General features: G+C 37.6%; 1 protein-coding gene across 1 annotated transcript in view; it reads right to left on the reverse strand.

Moving 5' to 3' along the window:
• LOC123307000 (nose resistant to fluoxetine protein 6-like) overlaps positions 1–23,278 on the reverse strand; it is a 148,758-nt gene that overhangs the window by 31,976 nt on the left and 93,504 nt on the right. The window contains exons 4-6 of the mRNA XM_044889201.1: positions 18,137–18,305; positions 3,525–3,718; positions 2,300–2,444 (exon numbers count right to left, since the gene is read on the reverse strand). Of these exons, the coding sequence (XP_044745136.1) occupies positions 2,300–2,444; positions 3,525–3,718; positions 18,137–18,305 (508 nt within the window). The remainder of the gene's footprint in view (positions 1–2,299; positions 2,445–3,524; positions 3,719–18,136; positions 18,306–23,278) is intronic.

Below are 23,278 nucleotides of genomic sequence, written 5' to 3' on the forward strand. Positions count from 1 at the left end.
CTGTGGCACTTGACGAATCATGTGATATTGTTGATGATGAACAAATGCCTATTTTCGTCAGATTTTTTGACCTTGAAAATAAAGTGTTCAGGGAAGAATTGCTAGCAATATTGCCTTCGAAAGGTAACACTCGAGGAGAAGATTTATTCAAGACATTTGATGAATTCATCACAACTTGAGTTATGATAAAATGGTATCGATTTCAACCGACGGTACCCAAGCGATGATTGGCAAAGAAAAAGGATTAGTTAAGGGAATCCGAGATAAGAATGCAGGTATTATATCTTATCAGTGCATAATTCACCAAACAGCCCTTTGTGGAAAACTTTGTGCTTCACTGAAAGAAGTGATGGACAACTTGATCAAATTGATTAATTTTATGCGATCTCGTTCTGCTCTTCAGCACTGACAGTTCAAGGAGTTTCTTTCTGAATGTGAGTCGACGTATTCTGACTTACTGCAACACAACAATGTTCGTTGGCTGAGTAAAGGTCAAGTTATTGAAAGGTTTTGGCTGCTGAAAGAACAAGTGATCTCCTTTTTACAAGCGTTAAATACACAGGAAGCAAGAAAGCCCCTGAACTTTATAACAAACGAGCGCAATATGCTAGCTGTTGGTTTTCTGAAAGACATTCTGAAATATTTGAATGCGCTCAACACAGAGTAACAAGGAAATGGGAAATTAATATGTGATCTCATATAAAGTGTTTCTGCTTTTTGTCGAAAGCTGGATATCTTCAAAGAAGATATTGCGCGACGAGAAATCATTCATTTCCCAACAGTTCTTGAATACAAAAACAGGAACTCTGATGAGGACATTGCGGAGGTTTTTGTCTGATCGCAAAAATGAATTTGCAACGAGATTCCAGGATTTTGCAGAGATAAGGAAACTGTCGTCAACTCCTCAAATCACCTTATGGTATTGCTGCAGCGGCAGAATGGACTGAAGTGGCTGCAAAGTTATTCAATATTTCAAGGCCTTCACTCCAATTGGAGATGATTGACCTGCAAGAGGATATTTCCTTGAAAATGTATAAAACAGCATCCACAGAAGAATTTTGGGGCAAACATGTTCCAGAAATTTATGAAAATTGCAAAAAACTAGCTAGCTGGCAACTATGTTTGGCTCGACATATGTATGCGAATCATCTTTCACCAAAATGAATTTTATAAAGAACAAAAATCGTTCAAGATTAACTGACGCCCATCTTGAAGACACCCTTCGCATTTGCTGTACCTCGCTCGAACCAAACTATAAGAAATTGGCACAAGACCGCCGATGTAATTTTTCACATTAGTTCTACATTATTCTATTTTATATAATTACTTGAAAGTGGCAGAATGAAAATAAAAAAAAGGTATAAGTTTTTTTCTATACCTGGGACCTCCATAAAATTTCATTATTGCATCAGGACCCCACTTGAAATTACTTGCCGACTCCTGCCCTATATGATGCTGAGTCAGTCGAGAAATTTTGGGGAATTTTCTTATAGAAGAAATATATTTTCTTCAACCCAAGTGCTTGAAGAGTGGTCAGAATTTTTGGGACCGACAGGGCTGGACTGAAACATTTTTGTGCCTGGTCTTACAAAGCTTGAACGTGGAATAAACACTTCTTTATTGAAAATTGATAACGATATGATTCGGTTGTGAGCAATTATGACCCATTTTCGTCATATTAGTTCTTCGATATATTCGGCAAGGAAAAAGTTGACTAGGAATCGCATGACTGAAGAATCATTCAAGAAAAGTTCAAGGTTTTTTGATACCCGGTCAAAATTTGGAAATCGTCCGTAACTAAGCTTTTGCGACTTATAGGTCTGTAGTTATTGATATCATTTGGATCATTTTTTTTGTGAACAGGTTTTATCACAGCTATTTTGAGCATATCCGGAAATACTCCTTACTGAAAACTGTTATTCAGGATATGACGTAATGGTTGAGAAATCCAAGATACACTTACATTACTCTAGTTGGTATACCATCATAACCGACGCTTGTTTTGTTCGCCAATATATTGACTACATGTTCAATTTCTATATCAGTTACGTCGAACATAAAAAAAGAAAGTTGTGAATAAGAGCATTCAATGTCTCTGACACATTACAGTGTTGATGTTGGTTTGCCGAGTTCCGAAATAGAAAGCCGAAATCTTCTACTAGTTGCTGGGGCGTGTTAGTATTGCCAAATTTAGGTTTTCCTTGTAATCTGAAGATACTTATTTCCACAGTTTGTAGTTCGAATTGACCATTTATCCCAAACAGAATAAAATTCAAACAAAAATATTAAAGAAACTTACCCTAGTTGTGGGAATATTTTCAAATCGGTTAGAATAATATAAGTATCCGAAAATGATTCCTATTATGTAAGCTCCTATATTTGAATATCCAGAACTGAATAGAAGGTGCCAATTTTCATCCTGGAGGTAGGACCTGTAGATTGTTCTGCAGGAAATAGGATGATGTAAGTAAGTGAAAAGTATTTGTGATACAGAAAAAATCATCAGTTTCATAATGACAATAATTTTATTACGGAGTAATATTTTTTCAATCAAACATTCAACGATCAAAGTTGGTGATTTTGAAATCGAATGATTCGAAAACTGGTGCCTTGTATTTGAGTAGACTCAACAATTTGGCCTCTCTCCACGAATGCTAGAAAATCAGAACAGTAAGTATTGACACTCGAAGTATATACAAGGTGTCTAAAAACATAGGTCTTCCTTTGACAGGAGGATAAACCTGTCACCAAACCAAAAATCACCCATGTAAAATTTTCAATATGCCTAATTACTGAATTTCAAGTACGATAGATACTGGAAGGCTATGCCAGAAGCAGCTGTCAGATAATGAAAAGTTTGTTTACAATTGTTCAGAACACGTGAGGTTATTTAAAGAAATTGGTATATCATGGTACGTAAGGTTGAAACAGTGTAGGAAAATTGAGGCACTGTAATAATAGTACTTGTGACACTGTTCATTGCTTAAGAGGAGTTTATATCACGGGACTAGCCATCCGTATAACACGTAAAGGGGAAAAGACTACCAGAATGTGGGGTGTTGCCAGAAAACTTGAACGATAAGTAAAAGTTAAGAATATTACAATAGTTTCCACTTTCGCCGAAAAGATAGCAGCACTTAACGAACATCTTTTTTCAATTTCACCAGGATAAGAATTGTGGCCATTGGCGAGACTTCTCGATAATTTTTTTCATGTGGAAATTCATAGAAGAGATAATTTCACCTCGGAAAGTTAATAACATGAATGAATTTTATTCTTCAATGAAAAAAAAAATTATTTTTCTCCGTTTGACGAATGAAAAATTTTCTGACTTTCCAAGATGACGATCTGATTGAATCGAATTATAATGAAAACCCTATATAAATAAGTGGTTTCTGACGTAAGATATTCATTTTCTCAGTGAAAAAAATCATAAATGATGTCCTTTCATCATATAGCCTATTGAAGTTTGAAATTCGTGTTTAAATATGTAGGTTTCTTAAAATAGTGTGGAATTTACTTACTCTGGATAGGCTCTGATGAGAATATCAGACGAGTTCCAATATGCAAGTATGCCAGGTAAGGCTATCCCTATGATTAAACAGACAGATAGGATCAGTTTGATATTGTTTCTCCTTTTTTTCAGCAAGGCCATTATAAATAGTCCTAATATGAATAACTGTGTATCAGCGGCAAGGTACCATGTTTGTTGCATGCACTGAAATTCAAGTTTCAACTATAAACGGACCTTAGATACTAGATTACTAGATAGATAGATACTAGGAAGTGTAAAAGTTAGTTATCAAACTGTACTTGAATAATTTCCGAAAAAAAAATTCTAAAATAATACTTAATATTTAGAATTACCTATCACACTGTAGATTTCTTTATTATGGAGGAATATTTATATACAGGGTGGTCCAGATCGTAACCAAGAAATTTTAACTACGTATTCTATATCAAAAATAAGCCCTAGTTTGTCATATAAACATATGTCGAGAAATGTTTCCTCTCCGAGATACGGGGTGTTGAAATTATAGAAAAAAATATGTTTTTTATTAATAACTCTCACACTGCTTGAAATATTTTTATGAAATTTGAGAAATAGGTTTTGAGCGTCAAGAAGCACTTTTTGCATAATATCATTTCTTTTTTATTTTACAAGTGGCGTCCGTACTGCAGCGAGACTGAATATTTTCAGATAAAAAAATTATACGCAACTGGTTTTTCCGACAATAAAAATTACTGTTTGAATCCTTATTTAATTTGGAGCAAGTTCGGTCTCTTGACTTTTTGCTGTACGATGCACTGTTTCCGGTTAAAAAATAAAACACATTCTCATGCATGAAGAAATCGCCAAAATTTGATATGGTAGGTACATAATAATAATAAAACTATTTTTGCTATATCAAATTTTGGCGATTTCTTCATGCATGAGAATGTGTTTTATTTTTTTAACCAGAAACGGTGCCTCGTACAGCAAAAAGTCAGGAGACCAAATTTGCTCCAAATTGAATAAGGATTCAAATAGTAATTTTTATTGTCGGAAAAACCAGTGGCGTATCATTTTTTTATCTGAAAACATTCAGTCTCGCTGCAGTACGGACGCCACTGGTAGAACAAAAAAGAAATGATATTATGCAAAAAGTGCTCCTTGACGCTCAAAACCTATTTCTCAAATTTCATAAAAATATTTCAAGCAGTGTGAGAGTTATTAATAAAAAACATATTTTTTTCTATAATTTCAACACCCCGTATCTCGGAGAGGAAACATTTCTCGACATATGTTTATATGACAAACTGACGCTTTAAAGTGTTACTTTCGAACTACTTATCGTAAATAGTTACGGATTCCTGTTAGCTACAAATCACTATGAATAGCAATTTTCTTGTAATCTTATGAAAAGTTACAGATTGGATTACAGATGATAGTAGAATACCACCATTAGTTTTATAAATATGTAGGTACAAATTCGAGAAGTGCAAACTAAAAAGGCACTGTCGTGAACTCAGCAGCTTTTGTACTTGTATTCAACTAACTAATTACAAGCGCCCTATTGCTACAAAATTCTGTGCAAGTCGTCACTTTTTACGTCGCATTTGGTCAAATTTGTCCTACCTCTAATTTGATTGAGAGAGTTATATTTACTGAACTCGCATCAGATTTCAGTATGCATTCGATCACATGTCACAGGTGATTCGAATGAAATATCTGCAAAGTAATGTTTTCAAAAATGAATTTTGGAAAACTCGAAAACCCTAGGTATTGATTGTCAGTGTCAGGCACAAACCGTAGGTTTAATGGCAGTGTTTATAATAAATCTTTTGTAGTCTGAATTTCTGGGGTTATTTTGGGGCGCCAGATTTTCTTTTGACAAGGATTAAATAGCAAAGCCACCCAACTCTCCAACAGTATTCGACCGATTGACAACGCGAGTTTTGTATAATCAAAATGGCGACTAGGTCAATCTGATTGTCAAAAATTTCATCTTGTTTTCAAGTATCTTATTAAGATTTCATGACTATAATTTATGGTTGTCCGGTGGACCTGCACGACGTGGATAATTGAAGGGACAAAATTAAAACGCAAGAAATTCATGAACCGTTTGATGCAAATATAAGAACTCGGTACATTCAATTATATATTATATTTATCCATACAAATTATTGGGTCCATACATATCAATTCAAGTATTTTTTTTGTGATACAAAGTTTTATGCTGCACAGTTGCACAGGGACAATCTGTCCTACTATTGAAAACCAACTTTGGTCTTTTGGACAACACCATTAAAGAACGGGTAGATATTAAATAATAATAAAATATTTTGTGATAAAATGTTAGATAATATAAACAGGAACAGAACGGAATATGAATGAAACTTAGTTATTTTATATAAATTTATATTATCGATCAGGGACTCCGAGCGTTTGACGTTGATCACATAAAAGTTGATTCACCCAATTATTGTTTACGCACATTTTCTCATTTTTCCTTCGCGTAAAAACACAAGAACATCTGTTGATAACATCTGTACACGACCGCGTAGGAACTCAGTATTGAATCGAATGTTCGTGCAAAATGATATCGTTGACATTCTTATTTGTTATAGTTTTCACCCACTTTGTTGAAATTCCGCTGAATTCATAGAAATTTCCGCTAATATCAAATTAGAAAACCCGCTAATAAAAAAAGTAAATGTTGATTTGATCGCAATAGTAGATAGTGCCACTAGTGTCTTCCAGTTCTTTGTGTGGAAGCCAAGAAAGAAATACAGGAAAGGATGCTTGCTAAATAACTTCGCTCCGTTTCTACCCTACAACCCTTCTTCTATGGTTTACGAAGGGTAACATACGCCGACTAAGGGAGTAAAAGATTGGTTTTGGTGAGTTGAATTCTCAGCAATTTCTTCATTAATTTACACAGTCCATTATAATTCGCCGAAACAATTGTTTAGTGCATTTTTCGTTCAAAACATCAGCTTCAATGTCTATTACTAAGCCATTTTGCTATTCGAAAAACGTCTATATTTATAACGTTTATCTATTCACACGATCTCAGGGCGCATCTAGTGGGGGGTATTGGGGGTATTTATTCCCCCCAGAAAAGGATTTTCCTCACTAAATCTAAGTGAGCTAGAGTCATTAACCTACCTCTGCTTTTGCTCATTATTATCTTGTAGATAGTTTATGTCATAGACTAATTGAACAGAGAATAGTGAAGCCACTGCACTTTCTTGTAGTGTAGCACTACCAGAAATAATGGACGATATCTCTGAGCATTTCCCTGTCTCTTCACCCGATCATATTCAATCGAATCCATTTCATTCACTATTTTACATGAACACCAATGAAACTTAATATGAAATATCTAGTTTTCGAATAGTTTTATTGAAGTTAGGTTATGTTTTCGTGGCAACGTTTTGATCGTAACGTGATCTTTCGAACTTTTTATTCAGCTTTCTCGCCAATATTCGTCAATAACTTAGTTAAGTTAAACGGAATTGCGAGGTCGGTATAAACGAATTAGAATGTATAATTCCTAATAGCAGACCGCTTAATGAGTTACCTGGAAAGTTAGGTGAAACGGACATTATTCGTCTCGAATTCAGTAGATCATTATCATTTACGAGTGATTTCGATCTGCTTTCCCCGAATTCAGCGAAACCTAATTTTGAATTCATTTTTCGTGTTGGGTGTACCTTCCCAACAGAGCGCCAGAAAAAAGAGGGACTCATCTATAATTTTTAGGTGAATCTATGGTTTAGGTCAGTCCCCTAAAACTTAACAGTGAAACCCCTAGATCCGCCCCTGCACAATCTTATCTTAAATAATAAAATTCAGCATATTTTAAAGATTTCTCGATTTGAGTATACCCTGAAAAACGGAATTACCTGAATCAAGGTTTTTGTGGATCTGTTATTCTGAAATTCAAAAAAAAATTGAAAAGCGTCAGAGGCGAAAAATATCATTCTGACTATTTGAATTAATGTGAGTTATACATGATGTTGAATATTGTAATATGAAAAGATGAATATCACAGAAAAAAATTGAAGGAACGGTGACTGAACAAATTCTATACAAAAAAATAATGAATGGATGATATTATTAGTGACATGAGACAGTGGCGTATATAGAAAATATTTTCGGGGGGGGGCCCGAGATGCTTACACCATCAAATGATCCAATGGTTAGATTAGGTTGGATGCAATTTTTCGATTGAGAATCAAAGGATAACTTTGGGCATAGTCTCCCTGTTTTTCATCAATATCTCGTACACATTGTTTTCAAATCTTAAAAGTTATGATGCAAAAAAAATTACCATTGGTTGCTATTTCTAGCCAACACTCACGTCTGTGAACTATCCCCATTTAACGGACTCCTGCAACGTGACGAGAAATTGATAGAGTAGTGAGGTTTTCACAAAAGGCTTCATCATGTTTTGAACAAGAAAAAAAACGACAATGAGAAATTTCATTTTATTATAAGTGGAAAAAATAAAAATTAATTGACGACATGAAGACGAGGTTAGCTGAACATTCGCTTACATAGATGGTTACAAAACAAACCCCAGTTTTCTCGGTACACTAGCAAACTTATCAAGAACTTCCTCGTCGCTAACTGTGATGTCTCTGTGAATAGAGAGTAATGCGAGACCATTTAGGGCCTGTTTCACCACTTACTGTTAAAGTGGCAGATAAGCTATCCACAACTAATCCATCAGATAAATCTGAAAATTGTGTTTCACAGGTGTCTGTTAGGTTATCCTTACTGTTAAACTGTCGAATATTTTGACTGAGAGATCGAATGGCTGATAAAAGTTCATGTACCAGATAACGTCACTCCGAACTGTCAAAACTTCGAGAAAATTTTGCTCTCGATCAGTTTATCTCGAAGGTATTTCGTGAACGTTTGCAGACGCAAAACCAGATTTTGTGATAATAGATCTTTTTGAGTCTCTTGAAGATGAGAGTGACTATTATTTTGCGAGCTTATCGAGGCCTCGCAAACGTCGTGAAATTAGAACTAGAATGGAACATTTTGAAAACTATGATGACGAAGAATTCAGTCATTTCTATATCTTTCCACGCTTTCTCCTTCTCTTGCCAAATCACAGCATCACCTTTTTTGTTCTCGATTATATTTTTACACTATGTTATAATCGAGACAAGAGCATCGGTCTCCTCACGTGAAAAATTCACATTTCTTTCCCTTTTTTTAACATGCTTTCACATTCACTAAAAATTCACCAACCAATTTGAAAATGATAGAAAAATTTGAATTTTGAATATTTCAAATCAGAGCATAGAGACATGAGAAAAGTCTTCATAATTCTTCTTCTTCTGTCAATGTACTTCATAACTGACTAACTCTGTCCTCATTCTATGCTCATTTATCCTAATTTCAACCACGAGTACGGCGTTGCCAAACTGTCATTCAGTAAAATTTTCAGATAGTTAACTAGCAGATAAATTACTTGGAACTTGGGCGGTGAAACTGATAAATATTTAACTGACAGATTTATTATGATGTTAGCATATCTGCTGAATACATATCGAACACTTTAACAGTAAGTGGTGAAACAGCCCCTTAGTCTATTCTCAGATGTGCTGTTCCTTAGGTATGTTTTCAGTCTTCTTAGGCTAGAGAAAGTCCTTTCAACGGTAGCGACTGACACGGGAAGGACAGCTAGTATTTTTAGAAGGATATAAATGTTGGGGAAAAGATCTTTGTCACAGTTTTCTAGAGAACTAATCGCCGTTTTTGGCAGAACTTCAGGTCTTTCCTGTTTCCACTTTTCTTGCCACAGCTTAAACTCACTTCGCACAATGTCGTTAAATGACAAATCTGGTTCATATAATTTCAATGCAGCTTCTAATGAAGTGATGTCTGTTCTGATACAAAATTGTGGAAGAATGTTTTGTAAAGATATTATTGTGTCTTTATGAGATTGGAATCTTTCCCTTAACGCTTCACAAAAATCATCCAGGTATGGCACATAAACTGCTCGTCTATAATATTCTTCTTCTGTGGTATAAGGTACATTGTTGCGTGTTGTTTGAAGCCGACAAAATCGTGGAAGCTCCTCTGTGACAAAAAGTTTGGAGGCTATTGTCTTCACCTGTTCATATAATGGTTTGAACGTTTGCTCGGCATTTGATCTCTGTTTTGACAGTAGGTCTAAAACAGTTGTGATGTTGCTTATAGCCTGACTAAGGTCAATGTTTTTTTTCTGAAGGGTCTCAGACAAGCTGTGTGTAGTCGACAGCATCTGGCTCAAAATGAAAAGATTAACAATAAATGGAAAAGTACAAATGGCACGACTTAAAGCAAATGCTTCAGTTGATGAAACACTAGATTCTTCTATCTTATGTAGGGAGAGTATGATAGCTTCTAAAATTTCTTTGAATAGAATAACTGAGTCATGTCTCTCCACCCATCGCGTTTCGCACAATGAAATCAGCTTCTTTCTCTTTTCATCAGGAAAGCACTCTGAAATCGTGGATTTTAAAATCTCTGTGTTCTTAGCTGATGCATGAAAGAATGCACATATTTCTTTAATGACACCCATGCAGTTTCTAATAGAGGAAATGCTACTTGCATCTGACAAGCACAAGTTGAGTGTATGCGAAGAACAATGTGTATAAAGGGCCAATGGTAGTTTTTCTCTGATAGCAGCTTGAACTCCTCTGAACTTGCCACTCATAGTGGCAGCACCATCGTATCCTTGGCCTCTCAATTTGTTCAAATCAAGACCTAAATTTGACAAGGTCTCTAATACAGTTTTCGCCAAACCTGCACCAGTTACATCATGAACGGGGACAAATGTTAGGAAATCTTCTCTGATTTTGAAAGTTTCTTCATCAACATAGCGAATGCAAAGTGAAAATTGTTCTATTTGGCTTATATACGTTGTATACGATTCGATGCGAGAGAAGATACCGGTGTTCGCCGAGACCTCGTCGAATTTTCCGAGTTTATACGGTATAAAGTGGATGAAAAATTTTGATTTTCATACCAGCGAATAGTGAGAAAAATACTTCACTAAAGTTCCTAAGTTGACAAATTTTTGGGGTATCCTGTCAGTTACTAAAAATGAGTAAAAGTTGTGCGATTTGTGACGATATTGTTAACAGAAAAAAACCCGGTATACAATGTGCCGCCTCATGTGACCGCTTTTTCCACGGTCTGTGCGTTGGAATCGCTAATAAACAATTAGACGGTCTGCGGATGGACGGTGTCACCTGGAGATGCTCGGACTGTCGCGGTGCTGGCGCCCGCACTCGCTGCTCGCTTGTCACGGAGATCAACAATCCTTCGCCGCCGACTACGCGATCTTTTGCGGCTGCAAAAGAGAACGCCGGGTGTGGCGATTTGATGACGGCATTGGACGGTATCCATACTGAACTCAAAGCAATTAAGGAGCAGCAGTTGCTTTTTTCGAACTCTGTCACGTTCTGCTCTGACAAGGTATCTGATTTTGAAGTTAAACTGAATCGGATTGACGAATGGATGCGAGCAACAGATAAAGTTCTCAGACAAAATGCAGATTTTAAGGCTAATCTCACTTCCCTTGAATCTAGAATAAATGATGTGGAACAATCTGCACGTTCAAAGAATATAGAAATTCAGGGAATACCAGAGAAGTCCAATGAGAATTTAATAGAAGTCGTAAAGAAAATTGGTGATTACATTAACATCGATTTAAAGCCTGAAGAAATTGAACATGTACATCGTATTAAACCCAAACATTCCGACCCCACCAAAACTAAGAGTATTATAGTGGAGTTCCGTAGAAGAAAAGTAAAGGAGGATTTTCTGGCACTATCAAAGCAGAGACGAATGAGGAGGGATAATGGTTCTTCAAAAATGAGTATACCTGGTCTGTCTGATTGTTTCTTTGTCAATGAGCATCTAACCTTAGCGAATAAAATTCTGTATAAAGAAGCAAGATCTGCAGCTAAGCTCAAACTCTTTAAATATGTTTGGACCAAGAATGGAATGATCTTCCTGCGTAAAAATGACTCATCCCCTATTGTTCATGTAAAATCCTTGGATATTCTTAGTAAGCTTTAAGCTTCTGATTCTCTTCAAGTCTTAGAAGAGAAGAAGAAGAAGAATGTAAAAAATTTAACGAATAAGAAACCAAGGTTCACCATGGCTCATCCTTTGCATATCTACTATCAGAATACACAGGGCCGCCGAACTAAAACTCAAACCTTTTATGAGAACCTATTGTCCAGTAACTACGACGTCATCTGCCTCAGCGAAACATGGCTCAGTGGAAACATCTTCTCTAGTGAGCTTTTCGGAGATGGATATATGGTCTACCGCAGGGACAGAGAATCTTCCTCTTCCACTAAATCTGAGGGAGGTGGAGTGTTGGTTGCTGTGAAGACTTAATTTCGCACGACCCGTTGTGCCGACCTAGAAACCGAGGCCGAGGATGTTTGGATATCCATCGACTCAAATGGGGAGGGTCGCTTTCTGCTGTGTTGTGCGTATGTTCCTCCGGGTTCCGATAGTTCGTTGTGCGCATTCGTGGACGGATTATGTAAGAACGAAAATAAAATTCAGGAGGGTGCTGTTCTGTTGGTTGGAGATTTCAATCTCAGCTCAGTAAGTTGGTTACCTGTGAACGGAGAGTTTTTCCTTGAACCCACCTTAAGTGGTAACAGATTCTCTGAAATAGTGAACACTTTTGCATACCTGGGTCTCATGCAATTTAATAATATCTATAACAAAACAGGTAAAGTCCTGGATCTCATTCTTTGCAACAGAAATAACTATATCAAAAATTTAACAAACCCAGCAGAATCTTTAGTCAGTGAAAATCGACACCATAAATCCTTAGAATTTATCCTCAACTTAACTCCTACAAAGCCCTTGACTCGTTCGATAACGTATTCTTACAATTTCAAAAAAGGCGACTTTGACGCTGTTAACCATCACTTATCCCAAATTGATTGGGGGATTGAGCTCTCTGGCCGTGACGTCGATCTGGCGGTCGACAAGTTTTACTCGATCATAAATGATGTCATTAAACTTTTTATTCCAACTCGTAGAACTGGTGGTAGATTTCCAATATATTTTTCTTGTAAACTGATAAAGATGATAAAAGAAAAGAATAAATTTCATAAGAAATATAAAAAATACAACGACCTCAATGCTTACAATCGATTCTGTGAGCTTCGTTCTATGTCAAAAAAAGTTATCAGAGAAGATTATAAAACTTATATAAAAAATATTGAGAACGAGATTTCACAAAATTCAAAACACTTCTGGAAATACATAGCAAACAAAAGAAAGAGCGTAGCCAACATACCACAGTCGGTCACATTGTGCAATGAGCGTGCTAAGGGCCGGGAGGTCCCAGAGCTTTTCGCCAGATTTTTTCGAGATGTTTATGTCTCATCTGATGAGGGGGTAGTCCCCGATACCAAGCGTCCCAAAATTACTAATATCGACCCAATAACTTGCCGAACCATCGAAAAGGTACTTAATGAATTAGACACTTCAAAGTGTAGTGGTCCTGATGGCATACCTCCATTATTCGTGAAAAAATGTATGAGGAACTTGATTGAGCCACTTCAGATAATTTATAATCTTTCAATTGAAACTGCATCATTCCCAGCTAGGTGGAAAACAGCTGAGATATCGCCCATCTTCAAAAGTGGCCAAAGAGATAATGTTCAGAATTACAGACCAATTAGCAAATTATGCATCTTCGGTAAATTATTTGAGAAAATCATATATAACCGCATACTTCCTTGCGTGAAAAATATTATTATAGAACAGCAACACGGGTTCTTTCCTGGACGATCCTTAGAAACTAATCTTCTTTCATTCTCTGAGCATATAATAGAACAGATAGACAACCAGGGTCAGATGGACACGATATATACAGACTTTAGTAAAGCTTTCGATAAGATCAGTCACGTGAAATTATTGAAAAGACTTGCTGAGGTTGGCTTACCCGATTCACTGATAGAATGGTGTAAATCCTATTTAACGGGAAGGATGGGCTTTGTTTCGATTGGTGGCCACAGATCTGAACCTTTCTTTATTACATCTGGCGTTCCTCAGGGTAGCCATCTGGGTCCTCTTTTTTTCCTGATTTATATAAACAACATCAAGGGTTGCTTCAGACATTGTTGGATAAAGAAACAAACACTTCAGCTGAATAACCACACTATACACCAAGGGAAACAAGTGAAATTTTTAGGGATGATTTTTGATGACAAACTAACATGGAAGCAGCACATAGACAGCATAAAGATCAATTGTACACAAGGCCTAAATATTATAAGAGTACTCTCACATCACACATGGGGGGCTGACATAGACAGCCTCACGACCATCTACAAAAGTCTCATCAAATCTAAACTGGAATATGGTTTTCAAGCTCACCTCAATACAAGTAAAACAAACATAAAAGTTATCCAAAGGATAGAGTCCAAGGCGCTACGATTGATTACAGGAGCCTTCTGTACAACTCCCATTAAGAGCCTGTACTGTTTATTAGGAGAATTACCCCTTGAGCACCGCTTCAAAAAAACAACAATCAACTACGCTATAAAGAGAACCACCCACCCTACTCACCTTAATCATGAACTGATTTCCCTAAACTATTTTGAAGATACTTACCACAAAAACCCAAATATAAGGCCATCCTTTCATCGTAGATTGAGTTGCTACTTAAATGATATAAACTATGTCATTCCTGACCTGCTTCAGGCGTATAACAGCCATACACCGCCTTGGATCGTCCCTACAGCTCACACTAACACCAGGCTTACAAAGTACTGCAGAAACCACATAAACCAACAAATAATTCACAACCATTTCAAGAGTATACAGGATGAATATATCAACGCACAATTCTATTATACTGATGCATCATCAACAGACGGAGGAGAAACAGTTGGATTCGCGGTAGTTAGTCCTAGAGAAATTAGAAAATACAAGATGGAAGGAAGTGTATTCTCAGGAGAATTGACGGCAATACACCACGCACTTTTAGAAATACTCGATGAGCAACATGAACAAGCTCAATACGTAGTATGTACAGACTCCTTGAGCGCAATTAAAATCATCGAACAAACATACCCCCGTCACCCTCTGGCCCAACAAATACAACATCTACTTTACCTACTACACCAGCGTCATAGAACAGTCACCTTCATATACGTACCCTCACATACCGGAATAAGGGGAAATGAGTTAGCAGATGAAGCAGCTAAAGAGGCACTTGAAAGCCAACACTGTAAGAGAGTCTTCATTGGAGAAGAAGCCAATATTCAGGTGAAGAGGAAAATAGAAAGCAAATGGCAAGAAGAATGGATAGATAGCCCATCACATCTCAAAAACGTTAAGCCAACCCCATTGAGGAAATCATTTTACCCAAGCGGACGCAGAAACCAGATTAAAGTAAGCCGCTTGAGAAGTGGACACACAAAACTAACACATGGATTCCTGCTTTCAAGAGAAGAACCTCCACAGTGCGACCTATGTGAAACACGAGTGACAGTTAAACACGTAATAAGTGAGTGCACAAAATTTCAGGCAAAACGGCATGAGTGCGGAGTGAGTGCGCGGATAGAAGTTGCGTTGGGAAATAACAACAAAGAACTAGAAAAGACACTTAACTTCCTCAAAGAAATCGAACTTTATTATAAGATATAGATCAGGTACTAACTCTCATTAATACAGAGTATACACCCAAAATTATATAGCACATAATCACACATGTAACTCCAAATTTCTAAATAGTGGCCTGTGCTAATGACTCTCAGCGGTCGAAGCACAAGAATTTTAAATAAAAAAAAAAAAAAAAAAAAAAGAATAATTTAGTTCTGAACCCGTCGAAATGTTTTCATATTTCATTCACTAAGAAAATTCAAAAAATTATATACGAATATAAAATCGATAATGTAAAGCTGAAATACGTCAATGAAATCGTTGATTTGGGTGTGACGCTTGATGAAAAATGGTCATTCCGACCACACATAAATAAGTTAATTAGTGCGTCAAACAAAATGGTCGGATTTATCAACAGAAGTTGCAAAGAATTTAAAGATCCTAGGGTTTTCATCGGTCTGTACTATGCTTTTATTCAGAGTAAACTTTCTTTTGCGTCCGCTATCTGGAACCCAATATACGAAGTTCACATAAAAAGGGTTCAAAGTGTTCAGAATAAATTCTTAAAATTTCTAGCGTTCAAAACTCATACTACCATAGATAACAGGGATTATACACCTATAAGAAAAAAATTTCGCATTTTATCTTCGAAGGATAGTAGGACGGTGCAGGAACTTTGTATGCTTTATAAGATTATACACACTCGGGTTGATTCGCCCTTTCTGCTTAGTAGGGTTAATCTGAATGTACCAGGTCGTGATCTTCGAGATAAAGCTCTCTTCAACATTAAATATCGAAGAACAAACACAGGGCAGCACTCTCCGATGCGGCGCTTTCAGGCTACTTTTAACGGTCTCGAATTGGATGGTGGCATAGATATCTTCTCAGACAATTTTGTTAGATTTAAAAAAACCTTGAAACATTTTTTTGTAGCGGGTTTGTGAGAGAGAAGTTTTTTGTTTTTTTTTTTTTCCTTGATTTCGACGAGTTGTTTTGCTCGGTGAACTCGAACTTTCAATATCTTTAAGTGGATACTTTGTTGGTAATCTTTTTACTGTTTGTATCCTAAATGTGCAATAAATAAATAAATAAATAAATATCAGTGGTTTCATCCGCTAAAACAGAATAGAAGATAGAATTCCTTACTTTTGCCACAATTTTGGATTGAATCAAAGAACCAAATGTGTTAAGGATGTCGTTCTGAATGACAGGGCTTGTGTACATTGTTTTTCCACCAGCACTGATCAATTGGTCCTTAAGAAGATTATCTCCGCTGTTAGCTCGGTATCTCAACAATGATCGGAAATTTCCGTCATTTTCGTCAGGTTCTTCAAGACTCACTCGTCCAGAATCATTATGACCTCTGAGAGCAATCATTTGCCTTCCGCATAACTTAATAGTTTGAATTATAGCAACCAGTTTCTTTCTATTATTCTCAATATCTAATTTTCTTCGAGAATTCACTTGATCAATAACACATTCACGTTTTTTTTTAATCAAGGATTTTGTGTTTTCAGCAATCAAAATGGATTGCCTATGGTATTTCGAATCTTGATGATTTTTGAACATTTCCCTAGCTTTTTTGAAATTTATGAAAGGCTGGGTCACAAATATTCCCAATGATTGGTGATTTCCTTTCCCTACATGTTCGCTCTGAGAAAAAAACACGCAGTATTTACAAAATGCTCCGCATTTCTCCTCTGAATACGTTAACCACTCAAATTCTTCAAGCCATTTTGCTTGAAAGGATCTCGTGTGGTTTGAAATCGAAGTGGTAGGAAATTTGTAACCAGACTGAGGTTTCCATACATTTTCTAACAATGAAACTTTTTCATCATTTGTTAATGAACAAATATAACTCCTTTGACAGTAATTTCCAATATCGTTTACATTTTTAATAACTTGAAAAATACCTTCCACATCTTGACCAGAGGAGCTCGTTTGAAAGACATCGGCACAAGCAATTTCACTTTGTCCTTCCACGGCAACGCTGGCTTCTAAATTTTCAACTCCAGGTGTATCCACATTTTGTCTTTTCGTGAAAAAATCTTGAATTGAACTTTGTCTCTTCATTGTGATTTTCTTTCACTAGTCAGTTTTCAATTACGACCCGAGAACACTAAAATACTCTTACGACTTATTATATTAGATATTAGAACGCAAACGTGAGATTTAGGTAATCATCAACTACTGTCCTAGCGGCTTCAGCCGTGTCGTGCGTATTACAGATTATCTTTATTCACGCAAGCGCAGATAGAAAAGAACCGTTCGCGGATTCAAAGACATGATCAGAGCTTCGGAGATTTGTAACTGGTACGCATGTTCCGAATTTTAAGATCTGAGCCTGCGTATAGGTTCCCAACCAGTTTAGAAATCGTCACGCGAACAAACAGTTGTTGTATATTCACATCAGACGCCGTAGCCATGCTTCTCGAGCCTGTTTAATTTATTATAGTAGTTCAGTTTTCTTTATTCATTTCGGGGGGGGCCCGGGCCCCCTGGCCCCCCCCCTATATACGCCATAATAAGTGAGTGAATTCGCTTTGAAACGCAAAAAATTTTGACGAATTGAATATCAGGGGAAATTCACTTCCAGCATGATAGTACAGCTTCTCGCCGATTTAGACTAGTTATGCAATATCTGAATAACAACTTGTGACAGGGAGAAACTGAACATTAACTAATTATCCTTTGTCCTTTTCTAGAATTTTGATTGGTCCACATTCAAGTCTATGTCCACAAAAAAGAGACATGTATTGGCCTGACGGTCAGATTTTTTTTTTATGGAATAGCCAATTTCATGCTGATATTGGATATTGCTCAGTTTATTTCTCTATGCCTATGTCAATGTCATTGAAATATTAACATGTCACTCTGCGAATAATGAGGTGGTACAAACTAAGTGCTACCTACGTTTGGGCACAGATATCAAACCTAAAAATTGCGAAGCCTAATTGACGACGAACTTTTCAAGATAGGTGGTCATTGAATACTCACCATATTTTTTGGGTTTACATAATTATTTATATAAAGTAAATTCGTCCATCCATTGCTCCTGCAATTTCTATAGTCTTCGCCCACGATATGATCCCAGAATGGTCCTCTGGGTGCAAATTTCATCAATGTGGCATGTAAACCAATAACGACAGCAAGAGTTGGCGTGAGCCTGAAAATTGTTCGATAGAATAACGAAAGTTATAAATATTCAAATGAATAGGTTCAATCGTTAGGTCATATAGCGTTTTCAGATGAAGGAAGGGGAAATCCCCAAATAGTAATATTTGTCATTCGTTTCTATGGAAGCAAGTATCTCTTCATCATCAGTTGCGAAAATTAAAACGTTTCAAAACGCCATAAGTTGTCACTTCATATGTCAAAATTAGAAAAAAATATATCGTTCATAACTGTCTCCTGGCAAAACCTACCTATTATTATTATTATTATTTTAACTATAATCGTTGTGGCTCGATTAGCTTTTCGGGAACTGCGACCATGTAGATCTTTTGTTCTCTGCCCTACTCATTCATGGAAATCCAAGTCAATGCGATATTGATAAAACCGGCCTAAGCCGTCACCTCGTGAGTATCCAGGACCGGTTTCCCCATATGAGTGATTGTTAGGTTCGCCAGCTCGGGACATTTGCATACCTTGTGTTCAGCTGTTTCTGCTTCTGATTCACAGAGCCTACAAATCTCATCTGCTGACTTTCCCATACGGTACAAATGATATTTGTATTGCCCTGTCAGAAGTCCCACCATCACCTGAAGCTCAGCTCGTGACAGCTTCAGCAGTTTTCTGTTGTACGTCGGTGAAATCAACACGAATTTCTTTGGTGATTTTCAGTGTGTGCAATATCGACTGATGGATTGTAATGAGGAATGATATGCGAGAAGAAAAATATCTGTCGTAATAAATGCATTGGTACTCAGTCCTATGTAAGCTCGAAACACATAAATTGTCACAAAATGAATACACACGAAGAGAAACCGTGTTACAAATAATCAAAACAATAGATAAAACCCGGAACATAGACAAATAGCTAAGCGAGGTTATACATTACCATAGAAATATGATGTCAAAAAACAAGGAAAGGCAAAGACAAGCAGAAAGGGAAAAGACAGAAAGGGAAATGACAGACCCGGACAGTGGCGTCACGAGTCATGGGGCAGTGGGTGTTCTGTGTAGGGAGAAGAAAAGGTGGGCGGCTTATTGATCAGATTAACGATGTTGCAGTAGATGGAGTTAATGCCGTTAAAGTCGGTGTTAATGTTGAGGTTGTTGTCTCGGCTCATTATCTCGACAGCTTCCAGGAATTCTCGTTTGTGTCTATTAGATTCAGACTTCAATATCTTGGCATCACCGAAGTTCATCGTGTGGTTCATCTCATAACAGTGTTTGGATAGGCCAGTGGTCAGCTTAGCCATCTCACAGTCCCTGACGTGCTCCCTTAATCGCGTCTTGAGATTTCTCCCCGCATTGATGTAAGTCTCTGTTGTCATATTGTATGTTTCTTGTTTTTATTACCATATACATTTTAGTGGCCCTGAAGATGGAAACGAGGTTTTCCGAAAGCTAGGCCTAAACAATAAAGAGAAAGTAAACACCTAATACTGACTGCTAACCCGATCAATATCATTCCTCACGAATTTCTTTGACTGAGTAAGTCCAGGAGTGTTTTTCTAGTGGGTTATTCTGTTATTCAACACCCATTATTAGACCGCTGTCCCATATTGGTATATGATGAAGCCCACAGAAAGGCTAAGGTCCAGCAGGTGTTAACCTTGATGCCCTTTTTGCAAGTTCATCGGCCTTCTCATTTCCCTCAGCATCACAATGCTCTGGTACCCAAAGTAGAGTCACTTCGTTATACCTGGTCAGTTGCTTTATGGTATTACGGCACTACCATGTCAGCAGATAACTCTGGCACTGTGATTCCAGGGACCTCAGCGTGGCCTGGCTGTCCGTGGTGATTTAGATATGAGCCCCTTTGAAGTTCATTCCTGAGCGCATACGTAAACAGACAATGTCTCGGTCTGTAAAATAGAGGGTTCACTTCCCAGAGCTTTATAGATCCTCAGTTTAGGTCCATATAAGCCAATGCCGGTGCCCCTCTCTGATTTTGATCCATCAGTAAACCACGTGGATGACTTTTTGTCCAAACGATTTACGAAACTTATTGCACTAGGATGGTCAGTTATTACCGTTTCAAAGGGCGTTTCGAAATATATATATCGGTTTTAGAGTGTTCTCTGACGCTTTCCGACTCCTAACCGCCATTCCTCTCTATTCAACCATAGGTTTTCGGGGAGCTCTCTTTTCTCCATTTCCTTTTCGATCCCCCCTCTCCAGCTCTTCCTCGGTCGACCTATTCTCCTTCTGCCTCGTGGCGTCCATGTTAAAATCTGTTTGGGTAATCTGTTATCAGGCATCCTCTGTACGTGGCCATACCATATCAATTGCTTCGTCTTTATGTCATCAGTTATGGTATGTTTTGATCCCATTATCTCTCGAACTCTTTCATTTCGCACACGATCCCTTCTAGATATGCCCGCAGATCGTCGCCAGAAATCCATTTCTGTTGCCAGCAACATATTTTCAGATCTTTGTTTCATTTGCCAGACCTCGCTTCCATAAGTCACTATGCTCTTTAGTATGGTATTGTATATGCGATGTTTGTTGCTTTTGGATATTGATTGATCCCACAGGATGCCATTCATCAAGGATATCGCCTTTCTCCCTTGAACATTTCTGTCCTTTATAGAAGCGTCCAGTATCCCATCATGCGTCAGCTTCATACCAAGGTATCTATATTCGGTGCAATGAGAAATTTGTGTTCCATCCTCTAATGTGATGTTCTGTGGTGTCCCTCCAATACACATATATTCCGTCTTTTTAACATTCACTTCGAGGCCCCATTTCTTGTATTCCTCTACTAATTTTCTCGTCATATAGTTCAGGTCGTCTTGATCTTGTGCTATCAGGATTTGATCGTCTGCAAAGCAGAGCGTGTATAATGTTGTTTCATCATTAAGAGGGATTCCCATGCCACTACATTTTTTCTTCCACATTTTGAGAGCTTGCTCTAAGTATATTCTAAAAAGCGTCGGCGACAGGCAGCACCCCTGTTTCAGTCCCTTGGTAGGAGTAAATCCCTGAGAAATTTTGTTTCCCACTTTGATCCTTGTCCTTGCGTCCATGTATAAATTTTGAACTTGAATGTTGGCCATAGCTTACTGTGAGGGACACTATCGAATGCCTTCTGTAGGTCCACATAAAGTAAATGCACTTCTTGGTTGGTTGCTGTCTTCTTCTCAATAACTTGCGTTATGCAATATAAATGGTCAACTGTGGATCGTCCTACTCTGAAGCCAGCTTGTTCTTCTGCCTCATAGTCTTGGTATTCTTGATCTATTTTATTCCTCAGGAGTTTACCATACATTCTGCTGACAGCAATTCCTCTGTAATTCTCGCAAAGATCCTTGCTGCCCTTCTTGTGGATAGCTGACATAATAGAGGTCTTCCATTCACTTGGTACCTGTGCACCATTTATGCAGTCAGTAAATAGTTTTCTAAGGTGTTGTAACGTGCGTTTCTCGGAGAAGCCTTAATCTCGAGCGCCAGCTATTCTTTTCAATAGGAAGAATAGCAAACCTACCAGGGTAGCTGCTAGTCAGAGACAGAGCTCGGTGTTGTCTAGGGTAGTAGCGACAACGAAGAAGTCAAAATCGAACTATGTAAAAGTTTATTCACAACTTCGGAAACTAATTATATGTACAAGGGAGATATGTGTGATATAAAATATGAGTGATTCTATCAGTGAAAATACATTCGGGAAATCTTATCCGGTCACGAGCACTTTATGAAATTTATACCGGGTGTAGTGAAAAATTAACGGTTCAATAAAAATGCGCCAACCAGAACTGACGAATGCTAAGGACTTGCTATACGGTATCGGTGTGTAGTTGTATTTCTCCGGGAATGAAACACAATAAGAGCGGATCTGTTCGAGACTTTTATTCGCTGCCCCAAGGGTTATAGCACACCATGATTGACAGCGAAGAAAATGTCTATTTTTAACGCAACTACGGGATTTCACTGACTACGTGCGGTATCTCTTATTCTCTGCCCCAAGGGTTATAGCACACCATGATTGACAGCGAAGAAAATGTCTATTTTTAACGCAACTACGGGATTTCACTGACTACGTGCGGTATCTCTTATTCTCTGCCCCAAGGGTTATAGCACGCCATGATTGACAGAAAAGAAGAGATTTCGGATTTAACACTTATGACGCGGAACGCGGACAGGGGGGTTGACGGAACTTTCCCTTCAGTACCCCAAGGGCTAGGGCGGACCTGTTCGAGACTTTTATTCGCTGCCCCAAGGGTTGTAGCACACCATGATTGACAGCGAAGAAAATGTCTATTCTTAACGCAACTACGGGATCTCACTGACTACGTGCGGTATCTCTTATTCTCTGCCCCAAGGGTTATAGCACACCATGATTGACAGAAAAGAAGAGATTTCGGATTTAACACTTATGACGCGGAACGCGGACAGGGTAAAGAACGATAAAATACAACAGGAAACGATACAGTACAGCAGTGTCAAAGTTAAAGAAGTAACGGCGTAGGTCTAACAAAGAAACTGAACGGTACAGACGGGGACCTACCTCCTTTGTTTCAAGCACTCGAAACTCAAAGGATTTAAAAAGAAAAACTAAAAAATTAACTCTAAGCACTGATGCAAATAACACAAAATGATTATTCTCAACGGCGAAAGTACTACGGAAAATCAACTGAATTTATAATAGAAGTTAGAAACCACGTTAGAAAGCGAAATGTACTCAAGCGAAAGGAAAGCACTGAAGTAAAATTCAAAAAGTCACCCGAAGAACTGAAGTAACAGTCGAAAAGTCGAAAAGTGACCGTCGCGGGGGGAAAATTTGCTTTTATAGGCATATCCCCTCCCACGGTAAAAATCTGAAAATTCCAGAATACGACAAGACTGAAAAACGTCGTCAGCTCCGGTTTATCGCATATCAACAGATGAAAAACGTTGAAATCTTCAGCGGCATGTAAGAAAAACAACGTAAAATACAGATAAGCGGTTTTTTACATTTACTCTGCCGGTCGGAAT

The sequence above is a fragment of the Coccinella septempunctata genome, chromosome 2, assembly GCF_907165205.1.
Source record: "Coccinella septempunctata chromosome 2, icCocSept1.1, whole genome shotgun sequence".
Classification (NCBI taxonomy): domain Eukaryota; kingdom Metazoa; phylum Arthropoda; class Insecta; order Coleoptera; family Coccinellidae; genus Coccinella; species Coccinella septempunctata.